At 41.6% G+C, this 22,042-nt stretch overlaps 1 protein-coding gene across 23 annotated transcripts in view; it reads left to right on the plus strand.

Annotated features, from left to right (window-relative positions):
- cast (calpastatin) overlaps positions 1–21,702 on the plus strand; it is a 33,871-nt gene extending 12,169 nt beyond the window's left edge. For 3 of the 23 annotated variants that reach the window (XM_080495041.1, XM_080495039.1, XM_080495042.1), the window contains 32 exons: positions 7,245–7,313; positions 9,085–9,210; positions 10,828–10,956; positions 11,493–11,603; positions 11,923–11,964; positions 12,051–12,152; positions 12,254–12,334; positions 12,801–12,839; positions 13,633–13,719; positions 13,869–13,988; positions 14,188–14,217; positions 14,304–14,408; positions 14,530–14,646; positions 14,744–14,842; positions 14,937–15,017; positions 15,838–15,894; positions 15,995–16,099; positions 16,192–16,308; positions 16,425–16,508; positions 16,592–16,705; positions 17,064–17,168; positions 17,335–17,451; positions 17,770–17,883; positions 17,976–18,083; positions 18,180–18,284; positions 18,385–18,477; positions 19,175–19,219; positions 19,313–19,447; positions 19,615–19,701; positions 19,880–19,909; positions 20,150–20,251; positions 20,354–21,702. In XM_080495041.1, the coding sequence (XP_080351167.1) occupies positions 7,245–7,313; positions 9,085–9,210; positions 10,828–10,956; positions 11,493–11,603; positions 11,923–11,964; positions 12,051–12,152; positions 12,254–12,334; positions 12,801–12,839; positions 13,633–13,719; positions 13,869–13,988; positions 14,188–14,217; positions 14,304–14,408; positions 14,530–14,646; positions 14,744–14,842; positions 14,937–15,017; positions 15,838–15,894; positions 15,995–16,099; positions 16,192–16,308; positions 16,425–16,508; positions 16,592–16,705; positions 17,064–17,168; positions 17,335–17,451; positions 17,770–17,883; positions 17,976–18,083; positions 18,180–18,284; positions 18,385–18,477; positions 19,175–19,219; positions 19,313–19,447; positions 19,615–19,701; positions 19,880–19,909; positions 20,150–20,242 (2,847 nt within the window). In that variant the 3' untranslated portion in view covers positions 20,243–20,251; positions 20,354–21,702. Of the gene's footprint in view, positions 1–360; positions 564–2,145; positions 2,197–3,108; positions 3,154–7,244; positions 7,314–9,084; positions 9,211–10,827; positions 10,957–11,492; positions 11,604–11,922; positions 11,965–12,050; positions 12,153–12,253; positions 12,335–12,800; positions 12,840–13,632; positions 13,720–13,868; positions 13,989–14,187; positions 14,218–14,303; positions 14,409–14,529; positions 14,647–14,743; positions 14,843–14,936; positions 15,018–15,837; positions 15,895–15,994; positions 16,100–16,191; positions 16,309–16,424; positions 16,509–16,591; positions 16,706–17,063; positions 17,169–17,334; positions 17,452–17,769; positions 17,884–17,975; positions 18,084–18,179; positions 18,285–18,384; positions 18,478–19,174; positions 19,220–19,312; positions 19,448–19,614; positions 19,702–19,879; positions 19,910–20,149; positions 20,252–20,353 lie in introns of those variants that run through there. The other 20 variants (XM_080495031.1, XM_080495032.1, XM_080495036.1 and 17 more) reach the window with 18 other exon arrangements.
- The last annotated feature ends 340 nt before the right edge of the window (positions 21,703–22,042 follow it).

Genomic DNA, 22,042 nt, shown 5'->3' on the forward strand with positions numbered 1-22,042 from the left:
CGCTCACACTCTGCACAGCCTCTCCAACAACAAAGACAATCTAGATTCCTGAGGAGTGAGTCTCACAGGCGCACCCAGACTCTGCAAAACAGCACTGCTGAAGCAAATCCACTCCTGCCTCACAGTCCAGCTGTTCCTGCCTGATGTGGGCCACCATGTCTGTAATCAAACTACAATTAAGTGACTTCCTCACTGAATCCCGCCTTGACGCGGCTCAAAAGTTTCCAACAAACGGGCTTATTTAGTGTTCGTGGCAGCGGTGGGCGTGTCTGTGTGACGGTCCAGCCTGACTGAGCCTGCTCTGCTGGCTGACGAGAGGAGGAGCCTGAACACTGCAGGGTTTGTTGTGCTGGGTGCAATAGGGCGGAGCACAAGGTTTTCCCCTGCCGGGTGTGTGCGTGCGTGTGTGTGTGTGTTTATATGTCTGTTGACATGCGTGTGTGTGTCTGCATGCATCTGTGACACACAGTGTGGATTGAAGTATCTCTAAAGTGAAGCTACGCGGGGAGAGCATCTCGTGTACACAGCAACACACATAAGGGAGACATACTGTCACACTTATGGTATGTATTGAGAGGATATTTGCCTTTTTGTGCACTTTTTTTTGTAGGTTGGCTGTGTGGGAATGCTTCCTGTTTGACTCCCTGTCAGATCAGTTGAACGGCTGACTGATCAGCGGCAGAGTGGTCGGTCAGTTCAGAGGATTGATGGCTTATTGTAAATTTAACCACAATCCTCCATTGTGGTGTGGTGGTAAAGTTTGCTGCCTGTTGCGTGTCAAGTTCGTAAAAATCTGGCACGAAAGCGCTGAAGTGTCGCTGTTGCTTTTTTGAAGCCTGAAAGCAGCTGTTGCTTGGGTAGCAGAAAAATAAGACCCAAATAAACAGTAAACACTTGGTTTACTATGGATATCTATTGACAAAAACAATCCTGGCATTGTTGTTTGTTTTTTTTGTATATATGTCATCTTGGTTCAAATGCAATTTATATTGTCCAGATTAGTGTCTGTCAGAGAGGACTCATGATCAGTGCTTGTGTCTGTCCCGTTTAACTGACTGCGAACTCAGTAAAGTGCATGTCAGGTCACAGCACAGAAACCACCCAGTAAAATCAGCTTTCAGTAACAACAAAGAGTATAAACGGCACCAGAATAGCTTCTTGATGTAATGGCAGCCCTCCTGAGTTTGCCCAGCTGTCTGAAATCATCCGTCTAACAATAATTCTTATCCCCTCTGCCGAGTTGTGGCTCTTCGTGGCTTCTTTTTACACTCCTGCTCTACGTTCTTTCCTCGTTACACTGACAGCAGCATTCATCATTTCCACCTCTGAGCCCGGTTGAACCACATTACCCCTGCTGGCCCTACAGGAGAGTTTGCCAGTGGTTATTTTGAAGCAGCTGCAGGGGGAGAAGCGAAGGAGCCATTTTCAGCCATTTTCACGCGCGTGTGTTTGGGGCCTGTCGGGTGTGGCGCAGCATTAGTCATCACTTTTCATAACAATTCCTAGCTGCTGCTATGATAGCTGCTGGACGTGTTGCATTGTTTCTTTACCGCTGACGAGCAAAACCATCATTGAGAAAGCTATCTGGAAGATCCACCTACAAGCTGGCGACCGAGCAAGTCTGAAACAGGATCTCACAGACGCACACAGTTTCCTGTGGATGTGAACGGTTTCAAACGGCACTGTGCCACTCTTACCCACATTGCTTCGCTGCGCTGTTGTTGGCTGAAGAGTCATGTGCCTCTGATCTTTAACTCCTGTGTCTATTTTAACTTCACTCACTTGAGCTTTTTCCAACTCAGTCAGTACAAAAAGCACAATGTTTGCATCAGTGTCCTTTTCTGAGCTGGTCAGTCACTGTTTACCTCACTGGTTACTGCTACAGCTGCTGAGGTGCGGTGTTTTAAAAAAAAAATTATTACACAATGTGTGATTTTGTGCATCATCTGTTTACCACATGGTGAAGTGACCTCCAGCAAACTGGTTTTTGGGCGGTGCGGTTTAGTCTTGCACTGATTTTCACATGATGTATTTGTTTCATAAATGAAATTGAACTCTTGCGGAGACTTAAGCATACATGTCCCTTTTTAGAAAAATGAGTCCATGTGTGTGTTTGACAGCCTCATTGTGTCTTTTATAAAACAGATACATGTCAGGTACCGGCCTCTTCCACAGCACAAGCAAAGTTTCCACCAGGTATCCCTGTAATACTATTTTTACTGTCTGCACCCTTTTAATTGTGTCTGTGTGAAGGACTGCAGGAGTGCCTCGCAGTGCAATTTAACAAGGTCACATCCCGAGATGCAAAAATGACTCATCTTTGGCACAGTGTCAGTAAAAACACCGATTCAAAACGATGGCAATGGCAGCAGGGTTTAAATCGCATTGTGAGGTGTTCCTGTTTGCAAAGTCCACAACAATGTGTTCATGTTTGGCAGTTGGTGAGAAAACTTCTGTGTTTGCTGATGAAGTTAGAAACTATATCCTGCACTGTGTAGTGACTGTTCATGGGCTAAAAATGTCTTGTTTTCGAGTCATGGCAACACAGGAATTTCAATAATTCAGCTCATGCTGAGCCTTTGTTCCGTTTCATTTGCTGTCTGCATGGATTGAGAGTTGTTTAGTTGTTTATGTTACGTGAATATTTTACTTTGAATACAGGTATGTTGTTTTTAAGCTTACATGTGTCACTTGGTGAAAACTGAACATTGCATGACCTCACTGTTCACTTTGTAGTCACCGTTGTTAAACCGTTGCTTTAAATCAGGGTGACAGTAGAAATGGCATCATATGTGAAATATGCTTGTCAATGTGTTATTTGCAGTGTGTGTGTGTGTGAAAATGCAGTCTTATCTGTGAGCTGCTGCAGGACAGGAGACCTGAGGAATGCAGCAATGCAGCACTTTAAAGTGTCAGCAGACACTCAGCTGAGGCTCTCAGGTGAAAATGCGCACCTGAGTCTTACCGGCTGCTTTGACTCTTGAAGTACGAAGCGAAACCCAGCAACTAGAATCTTCTTCGTCACTTGTTGAAGTTCTTGTGTCAATAACTCAATCTGAATTCTACAAAGTGAAATATAACACAGTGTGGCACTTTTCTTCTTGATAGGTGTTCTTACATGGCGAATTAATCGAAGTCGATCACACTGACCATGTATGATCTATTCATTTTGATCGCATGTAGCACTTTTTTATTGTGCCAACATCACCTGCTCGCTTTTTCTGTGCAGTTTCATTTAGTTGGATTGTGGATCTGAAAAGCGGTGTGTTTGTCAGCATGTTGGTTTGTGCAGCTTAACCTGTCTTTGTTCAGTTGTCTGAGATGTGCTTTCTGATGTCAGGCTGAGCCTGGAGGGGAGGCCATTATGTTTGTTTACTGTGTTGATGGTTTCAAAGCAGAATCCTTCCTGACTGACATGAATGCAAACACATATGCATCATACCTCATGCTTTAAATCATCAGCATGACTTGCTTAAATGCAGAAGAGAGACCTGAGTGCAGAAAAGCACGTTCTTATAGGTCCCATGCTTTCATGAGGTTTCTTTCTTTTTTTTGTGTTTGTGTTTTTTGTGGAATCTTCGTATGATTACATAGCAGTGAGTCAACAAATCATCTGGGCCTACTTCCTGCTATATCAACCAACACTGTTTTTTTTTTGTTTTTTTGTTTTTATAAAAGAGGGGTTTAAAATACATCATATGGTCTTTCAGAGATTTGTGTTTTCCAGAAAGTTACTGTGCTGTACTGTGCCAAATCAAGAAATTGTGTCATCTATATTGATGTTGTTGTCACACTGGATGCTGAAAGGAGAAACATGATCCTGCAGCTCTGATCAAGTGTAATTTAAATATAAAAAAAAAGTCATCACTTATCGGTGTTGACCCTGAAGCTGATTACTACCCTCCAGCACTTGGAGGCTAAATGTGGAACTTACGGGTTAGCATTAATGTGCGATGCTATTTATAACTTCATTATCGGTCAGATTTAACATCGTGATGCGTCATTATCAATATTTCTCTTGTTATCTTATAGTGAGACTATAAAGCTGGTGGTTATTTGCTTAATGTTCAGTTTGCAAAATGCACTTCAGGAGGTGTTGTATTTGCATTACAGATTCACTCCAATACTTCACAAGGCTTTTTTTTCCACATTAAGCATCCTCAGATTACCTCTGGACTTCCTTTTTGATCTCTCGGTTGCCAAAACAGTGAAGCTAAATCCTGGAGGCACTCTCAGGGACATGCAAAAAAAGGTAATATGCAGTTTTTAAGCTGCATTTTAGCCAGTAAAAAGTGTCGTATTGTGTTATTTTAATTGCTATAATCTAATTTTGACAAACTTCAAAACCTCAGTTTACACAATTTAATTGGTTTGTCAAATTATCAAATTGTGTGGATCAAGTGGTAGAAGAAAAAGTGAAAATCCCAACTACCACTGAAGCTTTAACCCCTTTTTTTTTGTTTTATTCATTTTCATTATTTATTCCATTTCTCAAGAATGAAATGGAAACATGTTAACTCGGACACAAAGATCTTTCATGGTCAAAGGTCACTTCTCTGTCTTAGTCCAACAAAACATTATCTGAAGGAAAACACTGGATGTTTGTCGTGATAATACTTGAAAGCTTAAGGCATTTCTGACCAGATATCAGTCAATAAATTGTATCTAAACCATTGAGGTAACCATATTTAAATTGATGTCTTTACTTGTACTTGAGGATAACCTGATTAGTTTGTAGAGGTCAAAGTTCAGAATTGCGTTCTCTGTAAAGATGTGTCCTTAATGTCCCAGTTAGTCTACAAACTATGTCACAATCTTCCCTACTGATGAGAAGCGTGGTATCACTCTGACAACTCTTTATCTCTGTGACTTACTAATTTTTTCACCGATGACATAATGGATTGATTTATTCCAAGTTACTGAAACAGACACTAACACCTTTAACTTCTGCTAGGAGTCTTTCTTGATGTCAGCTGCATGTGGTTTGCAGGGCGGGATGCAGTGATCAATATTCATCACAGTAACTACATGACTTCCTTTCAGCAGGGGATGCCCTGACCTCACTTCCTCCTCTACGATGCTTCCTCTCCTCTCTAATCGTTTCAAATATGAGGATTCTTTGGTGTCACTCAGTTAATGTAAAATACAAGGGATGAACCATGTATGCAAAGATGCATACATTTTTGATTGATTGATTGATTGGGTGTGTTGTAGTGCATGAAAGCAGAAAAAAGGTTTTGGGGTGTGGCGTTATCCCAGGAAGTAGTGAGTTGAAGTGAAACCAGAGGAAACACGATGTACTCAGTGGGCTGAGTTATGGCCTTATTTGTGTTGAATGTGACAGCAGTTTGTGAAGCAATCTATCGCTGTGCTGTCATGCAGTCATTTCTAAATCTGAGGTCTCGGATTACAGATTACTTTGAGTGGTGGACCTCACTCTGCTCACTCTTTTTCCACCGACAGTTATATTTTAACTTTCCCCATGGTTTGTCTACATTCTTTTTCCTGCCAGTTTTGCTGAAATGCACAGCTGGCTCAACGGGTTCTCTCGCTGACAAGACAACGGCTGCTTCAAACTCCGATAATTACTCCTCCCCAAAGCATCCACCCTTTTTTTTTGTTTGTTTGTTTTTACCAGCTTGTGTCATTATATGTTTTCATGTGTTTTAGAATTTGAACACACCCGGCTTTACTATCGGGCTCTGTTAGGTCTGATGTACAATGGGTTGACATGAAAACGGCAGCAGTTTGGCACAAGCAGGTAATTGAGGGTGGAGGCTCTGCTCTACAATATACCAGGCTGTGCCTTTCAAAAATACTGAGCTGCACATGTGATCGCCAACTGAAAGGGAGTTTAGTTATTCTCGAATATAAATGGCTTAGATCAGAAAGGCATTTATTTGAGTTCTTCATAAAAGTGTACTATTTTCTTTTTTCCAACTCCTACATCTTTTGGTTGATAATCACCACAAAAAATTCAGAATTAACTTCTTTTTTTTTTTCTTATTCTTTTGAATTTTATCAGGCTGATTAAGTGCAAATTTAGATTATGTGATTTTAGCACCATTTATCTATTTCATTAAAAGATACATTTTCATCACTGAATTTACTTTTGAAGACAAAAGGAAATTATAAGCTTAGTGCAACAAGTGTGTACAAAAAGGTAAACGGTAATAATGGCAGCAGACTTGACAGATATTTCAAAGCATCTCACGAGCAGGACGGGTGAAGAGTTTTTTTTCTTTGACATTATCTTGAAGTCTGTTATCCAACTAGAGATTAGTTACTTGACTTGAGACAAAGCATGTGGGGAATGAGCATTAAGAGGGCTCTGTGTCTGTGGGGGAGGTCACACTGTCTACTTGAAGTTCCTCCCTCCTTTTCAATAATCTCATCACACAAAACAAATGTTTTCTTTCTCTGTCTTTTCTATTGTTACATCATGTTTTTCCATTGGCTTTATAGTGTTCTGCAGTAATCTGTCATATTTTGTAGATAAAAATGGTTGACACCTCTTTACGGTAAAAACTAAAGAACGGGTCACTAAAATGAAATGAAATAATAATTTGTCATACTTTGGTATTTAGATGTAAGCTTTGCAACTTGTTGGTGTAACTCCACTGTCAAAGGTTATCTCCGAAGAGCTTTTCAAGAGAAAATCTGAGACGAAGGTCACAGCACCAGTGACAATGCTTGAATTATATTGCTTGTGTGGGGAAGCGAACTAACGCCCCTGCTGCTTACATGTGAGCATGAAGATTGACGCCATCCAACCCTTTAGCCATATGCGAGTCCGTAGTCGACCTCTGTGGGGTTTAGTCGGTGAGAGTTACATACATTTTCCACTGTTTCCTCAGGCTGAGGACCGAATAGTGAAATGTACACCAGCCGTCACTATTTCTAGCTCTGTCAGTGAAAACTTCACATCGGTTACCGTATGCTCCTTTGTCTTTTATCTCTGTTGTCAATAAAACAGCCACTCCCTTCAGTCATGAACACAGCGCTTGAGTCAGCATGGTGGACGTGTTCATGAGCATTTTGAAGCATGACACTTTGTCTCTCTGACTCCCCATTGTGGTTGTGTCATTAAAAAAAAAGTGTGTATTTTCTTGAAAATCTTCATGGAATTGTTTAGTCTCCACTGCTCTTGTGACGTCGGTGTATTGATGTCTAAACCATGTCGTTGGTTTGTGAGCTCTCCCTCAGATGTGTGACTCTCTCTCTCTCTTTCTTTCTTTTTGCAGTCGCAGCCCGGCCAGGCCACACCCAAACCGGCAGCTCAGGTCTCTACTGTGAAGCCTGCACAATTTGAGGTATGACCTATTTTCTGCAACACTTCCAATCACTTCTAATCCTCGTCCGCACATTCTGAAGAAACTCAACTTCCCATGTCCGTCTGACCCTTGACCCCCACCCATTATCTTAACTATGCTCAGTGTTGTTGTTGCTCCCCTTCCTGTTCCAGTAAGGCACTGCTTGCAAAAACCTCTTTTAAGTCGAGCGTAGGAATATATTGAGCTGTGCCTCGGTAGCACGTAGAAAAGAGAATTTCCCTTTTCCTTCCATTCAACCACAAGAGAGGAAACACCCAGTTTCACTCGTAAAAATCCCGCTGGAACAATGGATGAAAGCGGGTGCCCCTGTGTTCATGTTTCTTTGTTGCTGATTGGACTTACTTCGAGATGTAAAGTGAGGAAACTAAATGCGTAATGGTATCAGACTGTCAATACTTTCTGAGACTCTGCAGACTGGTTGTCTGTCAGCGTGTTGTTTTCTTTCCTCTCAGACACAGTTTCAACAGAATAGTCTGATGCACTGTCACTACTCGCCAAAATCCTCTTTTGTAGGACACGTCATGATTCGTGCGCAAAAATAGCTGCCAGGATCTTCAAAATGGTGCTGAATTACATTTAATCCTCGCTATTTATGAACTGGGCTCACATTAAACAGTCATTAACCTTCAGCTATAAGAGCCTCCGGTTCGCTCCTGACCTATTTGACCCTCTGCATTCCTCATGGTTGACTTCTCCAAAGTGCGGTACAGCTGCCATGAAGGCGTATGCAACCTATAATGCCTGTAACATGTGCAGTGCAATTCACTCAACTATGAGACCCTTTTCCTGATTAGTGTATTTTATTATTCCACTTTGAATGTACATTCCTACATTTTATAAAAAGGAATGAAAACTGTATCAATAAAGAGGTGAAAGAGCCTGACGAGTGCAATCGTTCAGATGAAACTCAAAACGTTACCAGCTGGGAAAGTTATCGGCTCAATAGAATCACTATATATATGCTTGCTTGAAAATCATTACATTCTTTTGCACGGAGATCCTGTTAAGTAGACTGTCATGAATTTTTTTTCCTGGAAAAATGTATTACATCTGATATCCGAGTAAGGCCTCCAACAGAGATTTCTGCAGCTTTACAACATGCTACACTACAACATGGATTTATTAAACTTCAATAGGAAAGCAAGTTTGCCTGCACAGTTGCCCTCCACCAATTTTGAATTTGACGACCGCTGCCAAGAACTTCACTCTGGAAAAAAATAATGATATCCTGTACTTTGTCTTCGTGCACCACCAGTACAATCAGGAAATGAAAAAAATAAAGTGACAGAGAATTAAATTGAGCATCAATGTGGAGCGAAAACGTTCGGTTTGAACAGAGAATGTGGATGTGGTTGATGATTTTACCTTCCCAGGAATCTGCTAACTGCTGTTTTGGTGCAACACGAGTATCACTTTGATCATTCTGCTATTGTCTGCTCCTTGTGGCGTCGTCTTCTGCTGTCAGGGGAATAAAATCAGGATGTCTGTGGACACATGGTTGTGATGTGTACCACTTCTTCCTTTCATCAGATTTTAATACTCGATCCAAAACACTGTCATGTTTTTTTTTTCTTTTGTCTGAAACGTCCACTGAAACTATTTACCTCGATGAAATCGAACTTGCATAGACTGCTCCTCCTGTCAGGTTTATCGTTGGTCGGACCTTTTAACCCGTCCTTCTCTCATGGAGGCCGTACTTGGCGCGAGCATCCAAAGCTGTAGGTGATCAGATTCTCCTGGTGCGTTGCAGACTTCATCCTCAGGAAGTGCCATGGCTACAAAGCCTGGAGAGGTTACCACAGCAACAGGTGGCGCCGCTGGCCGTGGCGTCACGGTGGGAGGAAGCGCCACAGCTGGAATGGCGGGCACACCAGAGGTAGACAGACTGTGGATGTCTGAACGGGACTGGTGGGCGCTGCTGGGTGCAACATGAATCACTGCTTTTCCTCTTGTCACAACACTCGCAATGTGTGTGTGTGTGTATGTGTGTGTGAATCCCAGGGCTGCTCCTCTTCTTCTTCACTGCCTTCATCTTCCGTGCACCCTGTCTCTTTGGCTCATCCTTCCACTTGTCTTGACCCTTCACGTGCGCCGGAGGCCGAATGCTTGCTGCGTCACTTTAACCAGCTGCCGCATCGCCACGCTTGGGATGAAAGCTCTTCAAGGAAGCTGTTGACGGCATCAAATGACTTTTATTCTGACATTCTATTAAAACATGGTCCTTGGTGGTAGACTAACACTGTGCTGGCCGTGCTGGCTGTGCAGCGGCGCAAAGTGGCTCTAGATCAATGACAAAGGTGAAGACCTCATCAAGGCCAAAGACAGTTTGTAGTATCATATTGAGTATAAATTCTCTTCATATGATTTCATACATTTAGTACTGCTTTGTTGGGTTTTTTTTTTCAAAAGGTAAATCATTTCATTTGTCAGACCTGGTATTTTTCTGGTACTGTGGTCAAAACTCACTTTACACTAATGCTTAGTGTATCATTTCAATTTGCTTCTACCAGCAATAGTTTTGCCCTTCACCATTTGTTTTATCATGATTCCTTCTCAAACATTTTAATCAAACCAATCTTCCTGGTGAAACGCAACATCTGACCCACATATTTATACCCGCCCTCTCGCTGCATTTTGAAATCAACTCGGCTGTCATTTTTCCTTCAAGTCTTGTAGATTGTCTTGATAATAATTTTATGGATTTATTAATTTCTTCTGTTGCCTCTTGGCTTCTTAATGTTCCTGTCCTCAGCTGCAGGTGTGCTGTTGGTACTACAGCCTCGATACATACGTATTTTGTATTGAAGCTGTAGTGAAAATGTAAAAGTGAATCTAAAAGGTGCTTCTATGTAGTTTGTAAATAAATATACATGTTTGAAAAAAATCTTTGGCATCTTGTAACAACCAATAATGTAATAATGGCCAATAATGTTATAATTTTGGCCTTTTTCAATGTAACAAACCCATAATGTAATAACATGCTACTAAAAACACATGAAGTAGCATTAAAAGAAAAAGCTTCAAAATGCTATAACTGCTGCCAATAATGAACATACATAATTAAAGCTGCATTTCTTAGAAATCAAAGCCTTTTTTTCAGGTTTTGTTTCCCCATCAAAGATAGTTATAGCAGATTGGATAGATGTCATATTCATCCACTGAGGGCTCATACTCAATCTCATGAGTATGCTGTGTAACTCAATCTCAATCATGGTTGTAGAAAATATTTTACCATTTTATTAGCAAGTTATTACGGCTTTATTACAATCAAAATAGCTAGAATTTGTACATTATTGGTTGTTTCACACCAACACATACACTGATCAGACGGGATCACAGTGTTTGTTTTTCCTTTTTTTCCCCCTTCATTTTCACTAACCTTTCCAATATTACAGTAAAATATTATTCTTTTACTACATCTGCTGACTGAAGAGCTGCTGTGAGTCCTTTATTCTTTTTGCTCCTGAGTAACCACTTGGCTACATGTTTGTAGACAGCGCCCATGTCCCAGGTCAGCGCTCCAACCACGGTTCCCTCTGCTCTCAGTGGAACATCAGGGAGAACCACCGCTGCCGGCACCACAGTGGCACAAACTAAAGAGCCTACCAATCTCTCTGCTCAGGTAGACTCGACCACCACAGGCTCCTCTCCATCATCGCTACCCACATGACTCTCTTGAAGCGTCTCTTTTTAAGGGCTTCCTTTGTCTCCTTCTATGAGAACGCTCAAGTACGTGCTTTGAAGATCTCTCTTGGAGTTTCCTTGTAAAACCAATCATTGCGTTCCTTTTCATGCTTTTGGAGGCAACCCTTCCTTTGGAGACAAAAGGTGCTTTTGATTCTGCGCAACCCTTTGCTCGGCATGCCTCTTCTTGTTGTATTTACTCGTGCTGTCCATTGACAACGCCACATACATCACAAGTGTGAGTCAGAGAGAGGAAACGAGTGAAGAGGAGAGTCCTGAAGTTTGCTCATTTTATTGCACAACACCGGCCGACAAGTGAGTGTCATCGAGTTGGTGGAGGATTTCTTCTGCTGAAGTTGCCCTCTCCATTTCCTGTTTTTCACTCGTTTCCCGGGGTGTATTATTGAGTTCGTCAGAACATCAGACCAGTTGTTGTATTTGGACTTGAATTGATGTAAATTCATTGTGTTTTAGAGTTTGCTTGCTGGCACTACATTCAAACCTGATTTGAATAAAGCTAAAACCACTTTAACATCTGCATCTGTGCTGGAGAAGAAAGATCAAGCTACACCAACACAAAAAAAGGTAGAGCTTCCGAGAACCAAGGCTGTTCTGTTTTCTCTTGGGAAATCCGATGGATAGGATCAAATACTTCTGTTTTAAGAAATGATTGAATATTTGATTGGTGCAATGAAAAGATGCCTTCACGACGTGGCCAAAGGTTTTTTCTACTATTGGTGACACTCTTGATACTTTCTCGATGTAAAATCTTTATTTCCTTCACACTTAGTGAAGTATTAAACGTTACCATAACCCTATTTTTATCTATTCAACATGCAACTAGAGTTGAAATGGCCTAACTTTACGAGCACGGCAGGTGTTTGACTCTGGACTTGTGTTGCAGGTGCAGGTGGAGGTTCCCTCTGCGGCAGCTGGAGTCAAAAAGGTAAAGGAAACCAGAAAACATTGTGAATTTGCTCCATACATGCATGTTGCTTGCAGCGGTTGTGCTGAGTTGTGTTGCATGTGCAGGCACCTGATGCGGATCCCTTTGATGCCCTGGCCAGCATCCTACCCTCAGCTGACACTGTTGTACGCCCGGTGCCTGTATACACAGGGCCGGAGGTCACAGAGGTACAGCGTAGCCACACAGTGCATATAGATATATATACCGCAGTTTCCTCACTCCGCTGCATGGATCTGGCATGTTTAACCGTGTGGCGCATGTGTGGCAGAGCGGCGTCACATCCACGGAGGGTGTGCGTTGTGGAGAGAGGGAGGACACGCTGCCTCCGGGCTACAGATTGGGAGATATGGTCAGTTTGAGCCTCATAACGTCTTCTGCTGGACTTCTTTCTCACTGTCCACTTCTCTGGTAGTGGCTATCTCAGTCTGCGAATTGGTCGTCACTATGGAAAGTGGTTATAAGTGGCATAACAACTGTTATTTATTTCTGTTTAGCTCACGTGGAGTGATATGGCTGTTGCATGTTGTGCATTTTGGTGCTAATTTGAGTATGTTTTACAAAAAAAGCCCTTTCAGGCAATTTAATTAACACCATTTTCAAGCAATTGTTTTGAGGAAATAAACCAAATGTTTTTGCGCTGGTACAAAAAAACCCTAACATATTGGGGAATGTATTATAACCTGAACAAAATATTAAATAGGCTTATTTCTAAAATTATTTAAAAATTGAAATTGAACACCTGTTCTTTCATCACTTTCAGTTACAAATGAAATATTTCTCCAAAACCTGAATGTATTATTTCATTGTTTTTCTAGGGCCCACCTCCGGCAAATTGGAAACCCCAGGATGTTCCTGTAAGTAAAGCTTTCACTCCCCTGCAGCCTCTGTGATGCACTCTCTATATATAAAACTTTTTTGTTGTTGTTTTTTTTCCAATACGTGTCATCAAATGAGCTGATGTTAAACACACATGCAGAAGGGAACAGTTTCCACTGATGTGAGAGGAATCGTTGCATTGCTCTGGTGGGCGTTGCCTCAGCCTGACTTGACCCACCTTCTCCGTTTGAGCTCGTTGTTGGACCAAAAACTTGCACGAAGACACGCTGGCAGCGCATGTCGCGATGCATTCGTTACGCCACACTTTGACATATCCACCCCTACATTGAGTGTTATTTACTCAGCCAACACACCCACATTTGCCACACAGCCGACTCCCACTTTGTCATATTGTCGCAGAGGAGGCTTCTTGAGTTCGCGCTCTCACGGGCTCCGCTCCACACAGATAACTTTCTTCCTGTGTGAGTTCAGCTGCTGCTTTCATCTTGGTCATGATTTCGCGGATTCAGTAGGATTTTCTGTGCAATTTATGTCTCTCCTCTGGGTTTATTTGTTAGTTTTTGTTCTTCTTGGAATGTGAAGGGTGTGTCTGTACTTTTCCTCCTCTGTTGGTACATGCAGTCTGGTTTGCATTATTTCGCCCTTGTGTTTTGTCTTTTGATACAGTCAGTTATGCCCTCTAGTGGAGGAATGAGTGGCTCTTTGTGGAATTTGAACTTGAGCTATGTAAATAAATGAAAAAAAAAAATTGAATTTGGGCTTCGTATGTTGTTATCTTGTGGTGAAAGTTGCTTCTCTTGTTCTTCTCAGAAACCCCTCAGCACAGACGAAGCCCTGGACTCTCTTTCAGCAGGTTTCATGATGTCCACAGCCCCATCTGGACCCCCCCAGCCTAAGGTCAGTCTTCAAGCATGTAGCACCTCGGTGCTTGTTCTTCATCGTCACGGGTCGGTGCTGAAATCTTTTTTTAATCGCATGTCTGTTGGAATTGGCCACGAGTTTATAGTAAGCATTATTTTTTTCCAACATTAATTATTTGCCAAAAGGACGATGTCTGCACTGTCTCCACTGGTCCGACTAACTTCACAAAACCTCCCGCTGATAAGAAGCCAAAGATGGAGAAGGGCACGGGGAGTTTAGCTGGAATCACGGCGACTCCGTTCAAGGTATGTTCATTCAATCAAGGGTGTCTTTAATTTTCACATTCCTGTGTTGAAATATATGCAAATTTGGTTTGATCACATTGTTTGAAAATAATCAAATCTGCTTAATCTACAGGAAAGTTAGTCATTTCACTGCTTGATATTATTATACTTACTAATCAATATCCTTTTTATTACGCGTGGTTTTGTGATGTTCTTCCAGAAAACTCCTCCTACTGAAAAGAAACTCAAGGTGAACAATGTGACTTTGTCCTCTCGTGTTGGTACACAATACCCGGGATATTAGATCAGATTCTAAACATTATTTCCTCTCCTTAGGGTCCCTCTACGTCTCTGGATGCCATCGGTGCTCTTGGCGACTTGTTGCCAACAGATGCACCAAAACCTGAAGCTCCTAAACTCAGACCTGAAGACATTGTTTCGGTATGAGCTGCAAACTTCTCTTCACTCCATCATTACTCGAAGCACATTTGAGCTTGAGCACCAGATAAATCCTGTCTTTGTGTATGTTTTTTTTAATTTATTTTTTGTACCCTTTTTATAGGAGGGCAAACACAAGGAGGAGGAGGCTGTGCTTGTAGGAGAGCGAGACGACACAATCCACCCGGACTATAGGTTTAAGAAAGTAGACCTCGAGAAGTTCCCTGCTCCAAAACCCGAGGTGAAACCACAAAAACACACTTTAAAGCTCGGAACATCGAACTGCTACGTGTCATTTATGTAACGTGATGTGATACTAACGGCAGCATGTCCTTCAGCGCACCATGGACACAGGTGAGGCTCTGGATTTTTTGTCCGGAGGCTTCACCGCCTCCTCAGCAGCTCCTACTGTCTGCTCGCCCGCTCCTCCTGCACAGGTACAACAGACAGAAATCACAGTCATGCCGTTCAATCAAGTAATTGTGCAAAGAATCTCAGACCCTTGACTGCCTGACGTCACAACTATTACAGAAAGTTCAGACTTCAGCAGCAGCTCCTCTTGTGGCCGATGATTTCTCACTGGAGGCTGGACTCACTTCTACTACTGCCAAGGTACGCTGCTGCAGCACGGACACACCATCTTTCCTCCAAGTGTCCACTGAATGGTTCCACAATGTGAAGCACCACTGACTGCAGGCAGACATTTACAAATGAGGCATTTTTTTTTTTTTTTTTGCTCCTGTATTTTTTTTTTTAAATGATTAAGATTTAAACACACAATATTACCACAGTATTATGTCTATACCTGTCAATGACGTAATGATTTAGGCTATTTAAAAATGAAATGGAGCCAACAGTGTGATGGATTTCCAGTGTTGTCATAAAATGTTTGAGACAATATCATCATGACCTTTTATCAACAATTTCATGAATTATTACATTATCAGCTGGTTGTTGAAGTACCATTAAAAATCGTTTGAAAATGTAATAAATGGAACCAATAGTGTAATGCATAAAAACACATTTTCTTTTCCCTTTCTGTCTTTTTTTGTGACTCTATCAACAAGTTCTGACTATATTGGCGGAATATATATTATATTATTATTATATTTAAAATGGCTGCAATTTTTACAGTATTGTTTCATACGGTCCACAATTGTTTTGTTTTTTCTTTAAGTGTATGTGCTTTCTAGTGAGCTCTTGGATCATAATCCTCAGGATATAGTTTTTAAATGATGATAACATATGTGTGTCTGTGTTTTATGGACACCTGCATCATGCTTCAGGATACCTTTATTTCCTTTGCATAATCTTTTATGTGGGGAATACATTGCCTGCTTTCGTCAACTTCTGTTGACTTGCTATCATCCTGAAAACATGCATATAGTTTGTGTCCCGCTGTTTGAACTCCGCTATGTTTCGTTTTGTATAGAAAGTGGAATCCTCCGCACTTCCTCCTGCACCGACCACAGCAGGCGGCAAAACCAAGGTCGGTCAGATGCTTTCATCCACATTTGTCCTCCCATTTCTCATCAATTAAATTTTTTTGCGTGTGAAAGATAAATTCCGTGTCCATTTTTAAATGTCAGGGTGGATCCATGTCTCGGGGGGCTCTCAGTGCTCTTGGTGACCTGTTACCCTCAGACGTGCCAAAACCTAAAGAGCCTGAAGTTAGACCCGAGGACATTGTCTCAGTAAGAATACAAATCACTCAAACTTAGGCCTCTTATAAAATTATGATCTCACAAGATGCTTATTTTCTTTTTTCTCATTTTCCATCTGACAGGAGGCCAAACACAAGGAGGAGGATGCTGTGCTTGTAGGAGAAAGGGAGGACTCCATTCATCCAGACTATAGGTTTACTGTGGAGGACCTTAAAAATCTGCCTGCTCCAAAACCTGAGGTGAGACCTGGAAAAGACGAAACAAAAAAAAAGAAGTACTTTTTATGTCTGGGGGGGGACATATATTTTAGGTTGAGAAATTGTGTAAAACATAATCCACTCTCTCTCACCTGCAGCCGACCATGGCCACTGGTGATGCTCTCGACATTTTGTCTGGAGACTTTGTGACAACAGACTCGGCTCCTGTCGTCAGTGCAAAAGTGATGATTTATTATGCAAAAAAAATCACAACACATCGAGTCAAGATTGACACTTTAAGGGAACATAACGTACTGTTTTCCAGGTGAGTGTGGAGAAAATGTCAGCCTTGGATGTGCTCTCTGGAGATTTTGTGGCCCCAAGTAAAGCTTCTCAAGCTCAAGCATCTCTCCCTCCTCCTGCCACGAAGACCCCAGAGGTAAAGCCATTGCATTGCAATGTGCTCACATGCATGTGTTCCCTCCATTTTGTTTTGCCGTAGCAAAGTGAAATAGGAATAATACAAATATTTTTGTAGATTACCTCACTGTTTTTGCAACCCTTTACAGTTTTAGTCCACATTATGTCACTGTGTTCCGACAGAAAACAATTTGTCCCTCTGGAGCAACTAGCATAAACAAACTTGAAACTAAAATACATTTGTAGAAGGAAATCACTTTTTTTTTTTTCCTGAAATACATGAATACCATAACAATTGTTGGTAGTTTTTATCCTTTTCAGTTCACTTTTATGACTTCACTTGTCCTACAAAACGTGTTTGTCCTCTCTAAACACAGGGAGACGGTCTGTCTCTTGACGTTCTCAGTGCTCTCAGCAACACTTTGCCAGCAGATGTACCAAAACCAGAATCCCCCAAGCTGAGACCTGAAGACATTGTTTCGGTATGATATGGACACGCACCGACAATCTAATGAAAAGTCTCTAATTGTAATGCGCAATACACCGCAGTGAGCGATTTCCATTATTTTCACTGGTTCTCTTGTTTTTGTTTACAAGAGAGATGAGTAGATTCAAGAAATCTGCTGACTGAATCATGTGTGTTTTCAGGAGAAAAAACACAAAGAGGAGGACGCTGTGCTTGTAGGAGAGAGGGATGACACCATTCATCCAGACTACAGGTTTAAGAAAGAAGACTTGGAAAAATTACCTGCTCCAAAACCTGAGGTCAGACCATAATCAATTCGCTTATTCACTTACCGCCTCTCTGGTACCACCACTTTTTATTCCACTGAGCAGACCAGACAAAGAAAAATGTCTCTCAACATCATTTAATAGTGAAACTTACCGACTATAAACTCACAGGCCACACATACTAGTTATTATGGTCTAATGCTGGACTTCATGTATTTTCACAATAAAATGTATTGTCCACAGCTGCTGGGGGCCATAGATGCTGCAAAAAGTCATCTTTATATTTGTTTCTATGTAGCTTTGCACACGAACATATTTAATAACAATAAGCTGGTTGTTTTCCTCCTTCAGCTCACCTTGGACACCGACGAAGCTCTGGACATGTTGTCTGGTGACTTTATGACATCGAAAGCAGCTCCTGCTGTTCAGGCTGCTGTCTCTTGCTCCACAGCGCCCCCTACACAGGTACGAATCAGGTCCAGTGATGATATTTTCACATTGCAAACACAAATATATATATATATTTTTTTAATGGCTTTCTGTGTCTCTCTCCATAGTCATCTGCAGACTTTGCCCTGGATACCTTGGCCAGAGACTTTGTTACCCCCACTGCTGCTGCAAAAGTAGAGTCGGCTTCAAGCTTCGCTGCAGATGCTGACCTGGAGGTAAATGCACAGTCACAACTCGAGTCTTTTAAGTGCTTCTCTCCCATTGTGCTGCTACGTTTGAATGTTTTGGGATTTGTGCATGTGTCAACTCAGCTGGCAGCGGGGGCAGACGGCGCCCTGGATGCTCTGTCGGACACCTTGCAGGATATCAAACCAATCCCTCAGCCTGAGCCCGCTCTTCCCAAGAATATTGTCGATGTAGGGCTATGGTTTACATGCACACGCATTTCAAATCAAAGTTTTTGTAGTAATTCATATTCAGCATTCTACATCATGTGTATTCGTCTGCCTGCCGTAGGAGAAAAAGGCGGTTGAGGAGAGGCTAATCAAGATGGGAGAGAGAGACGACACACTGCCACCTGAGTACCGGCCCACCGAGGAAGACCTCAAGGTGAACCCACAGCGGCCTGTGCAAAGTGGAAATTTAACAACACTTTCACTGCTCTTCACTAAAATGTAGTTAAAGTTAAAGCTGTAATCAGACAAGCAGGAGTTAATGGGCAAGCATGTTTGCTCTTGTTATTTATAAATAGCTTGGCTGCCCTGCTTTAAAAACCACAATGAGACAGAAAGCAGACAGTTAACACCGTCAGGATTCTTGAGATTTTAAGAAAAACGAGGTTAAACCTGTTGCATGATTGATATTAAATATATAATCACTTTGTAAATTGTTATTTATCAAACTCCCAGTGATGTAAATGGGATTTATTTGACTTACACTCATTTAGAGTCGATCATTTACTCAAAAATACTCAGGTTTTTTGGTTGGTGTTTTTTGACCATTCACAAGGCATTAAAGTGTTTTTTTTTTGCAGGAATTACTTTTCATTGAGTTTTTTCCATTCGAGTATTGCCCACTGTAAATACTACTCTTGAAAGTCTTCACTAAACAATATCAGCTCTTTATTAAATTAGCACTCCTAACAAGTATTTGACTCACATTTTAAGCTTCATTCCCATTACAATGTAATCAAAACAAAAACATCAGTGTCTAATTACTCAAATTTAATCTCGAAATTCAGTTGAATGTTTGCAGAAGCTGTTTTGTGATTTCATAGTGTTGACTAATACATCTGCTCCATTTAAAGAAAATGGCCGAAGCTGCAGAAAAAGAAGCTGCAAAACCCAAACCGGTAGGTTTTGTTGTTGTTGTTTTTTTACATATCGCATCAACATAATGAGAGTGTAAAACAAGTTGAATGCCACATGTCGTTAACCTGCCATAGACGCTGGATGACAAAACGGCCTTGGATCTGCTGTCCATGGATTTCTCCGCTGCTCCCAAACCTCCTGCATCAACCACTTCATGTGCAGTCACAACAAAGCTGGAACCACCGGCGCTGGACTCGGACCCCCTGAAGGTAGCTGGAACAAGAAAATCCTACCTTCTCTCCTTTCATATATGTCATACAAACAAGTCCAAATAATTAATGGCAGCTTTCAAATTCAACTTCAGATGAAGACTTTCTTTACTTTACCACAAGCTGATCTTAGTCTGGAGGTTAATAATTCTATGTTCTTATCGTAGCCCATGCCTGGTCCTGTTCTGAAAACCCTGTCCAGCACACTGCTCCCAGATGCCCCAGAGTTCAAACCCAAAACGGACAAACCAAAGGTAAAACGTTGAGCTCACAGGCGAAGGCTCACTGATGTTACTCCAGAAGTATGAACTTGTGATAGGCAGTGTTACATTGCACCTCCCACAAGTGGTGTGGCAGCTGTCATCTGTGCTTCCTGCCTCACGCAGCAGCGCAGAGCTGCCGAGGCTAACCAAACTGTGGCCTTTGTTACAGGGCAAGAGCAAGTCAAAGTCAAAGTCTAAAGTAAGCACATTGCCTGCTGCATGATGACCTCGACTAATCTGGATATGCACAATATTTCGCATGTTGTATACGCATGCTTCAAACTGATCCAAATTAAAAAACAAAAGGAAAAATCACTAAACGGACTGAAAGTAACCCAGCAGCATGTAATAGGCTTTCGTCCCTCTGCATGTACAAGTACTGCATGCATTTTCTGCTTGGCGTTTCCTCGAGCTTGCTTTTTAAAACCTGATCTTTCAGAAACATGCAGAGGAGCCATCTGCCACTGACCTTCCAGCTCAGCCAAGCACTGATGTTGTGTCTACATCCACAAAGAAAGGAGGCAAGCGATAGAGGGCCTTGGTGAGTTTTAGTTTTTTTGCCTGCAGTTTTGTCCGTGAGTGTGCGACATTTTCTCCGTGATAATTCTTCCCGCGCTTACCTCTTGATTGTTTTACGTTTCAGGTGTTCGGTGCAGTTTGTCCTCCAGGCCCCAGGGACACATGAAGAGAGGAAGTGGTTCTCTGGATAATGAATCTATTTTTCTAAATCACCAAGAATGTATATTGGATGTATGAGAAAACTTAGAAATGCCCATAATGCTTGCTCGTCTCTCTCTCTCACTCACACACACACACACACACACACACACACACACACACACACACACACACACACACACACACACACACACACACACACACACACACACACACACACACACACACACACACACAAGCGATTGCACCTGCTTACCCAGCCTTCCTTGTTAGGTTTCGTATTCAAAGATGAGGCAGTCTTTGAAGAAAACGAATATAATCTGTGCAATGAATGAGTGATGAATGGATAAAGGGGGGGGGGACCCCGGCTCTGGGAGTCACGATGTACATCTCAGCTGGCTCTTCCAACGACAGACTAATATCACATGGTGTTTGTTGTACAAGTGGCGACGGTCAGCTCGTGGGGAAGCAGTGCCGAGGAGGAGGTGTGTGGAATCGGGATGTCTGTGCAATGTTGATGTACACAGAAAAGCCAAGTTTTTCTATCAGACACCATTAGGACACTAGTGTACAGCTTAGTTTGCTTCTTCTTTTTCTTTTTTCGACAATACATAGTTTTCATTATCAGATTTGTGGAGGATCACTTGGAGGTGTTCTGCTTGTTTCTGAATCGGAGGGTTTGGCTTCTTTTTTTTTTTTTCTTTGTGGAGAAAGATGTTTGTCCTTCGAGGAGAAAAAAATATATAAATATATTAATGGCGTTCAAAAGTGCACTTAATGAACCAAGGTGTTTACAGGCATTGTAAACTGCCACTGTTTGTATACTGTAGAAAGTTTTTGCTATATATAAAACTACACTGTGTACGACACTGTACAAAGGGCTGTCGCTTTTAGCTGTAAAGTGAAGTCGAGGTCTGTTTATGAAATGCATCAAGAAATAAAGAAAGCGCATCTGGTTCTCCTGGGTGGCCAGAATGGGGAAATTAAAGGGGGAAAAAACGAAAAACAAATGCAGTGTTTTAGAGGTGCGAGGGAAACGTGTGCGGGAACAGAATCTCCTCGAAGTACTTTTCTCTCCTCCTGCCTTGTAGTTCTTCACTCTGCATACAGTTCTTGCACCCAACTTCCTTTTGACTCGAGAGGGGCTTCAAAAAATACAAATTACTTTTTCTCATATCAACCTTCTTTTGTTTGTGCCCGGATCCTGAATGAGTGATGGAGATGCAAATGAGTGGGTTTGGTGTGTGTGTGTGTGTGTGTGTGTGTGTGAAAAAAAAAAAAGATGAGTACAAATTAAATGCATTGCAACCAGAATGACTTGTCTGACTCCTTTTTTTTTTTACATTTTTATTTTGAACGAAATTAAAACATTCAAATAATTTTATGAAATGTACATCTGTTTGAAAATGCTGTTTCCTTCATTTCCACTTTGGGAGAAGTTACATTTAGAGAAAGAAATGAAAACGAAATTAAATAATAATGAAAAGGATCAAAAGCTATTAACAGAGTTGATGTTGGTACCAGTCAGGTTCAATGAGGACAACTGGTGTAAAGAAATGTGAAATCATTATGGGACGACGGTGCTGAAAAAAGTAGCTTGTAAAATAAATCATGATGATAAATGGAATCTAAACACAAGCAAAAAGATATGTAC

This window comes from Blennius ocellaris (genome assembly GCF_963422515.1).
Source record: "Blennius ocellaris genome assembly, chromosome: 4".
Classification (NCBI taxonomy): domain Eukaryota; kingdom Metazoa; phylum Chordata; class Actinopteri; order Blenniiformes; family Blenniidae; genus Blennius; species Blennius ocellaris.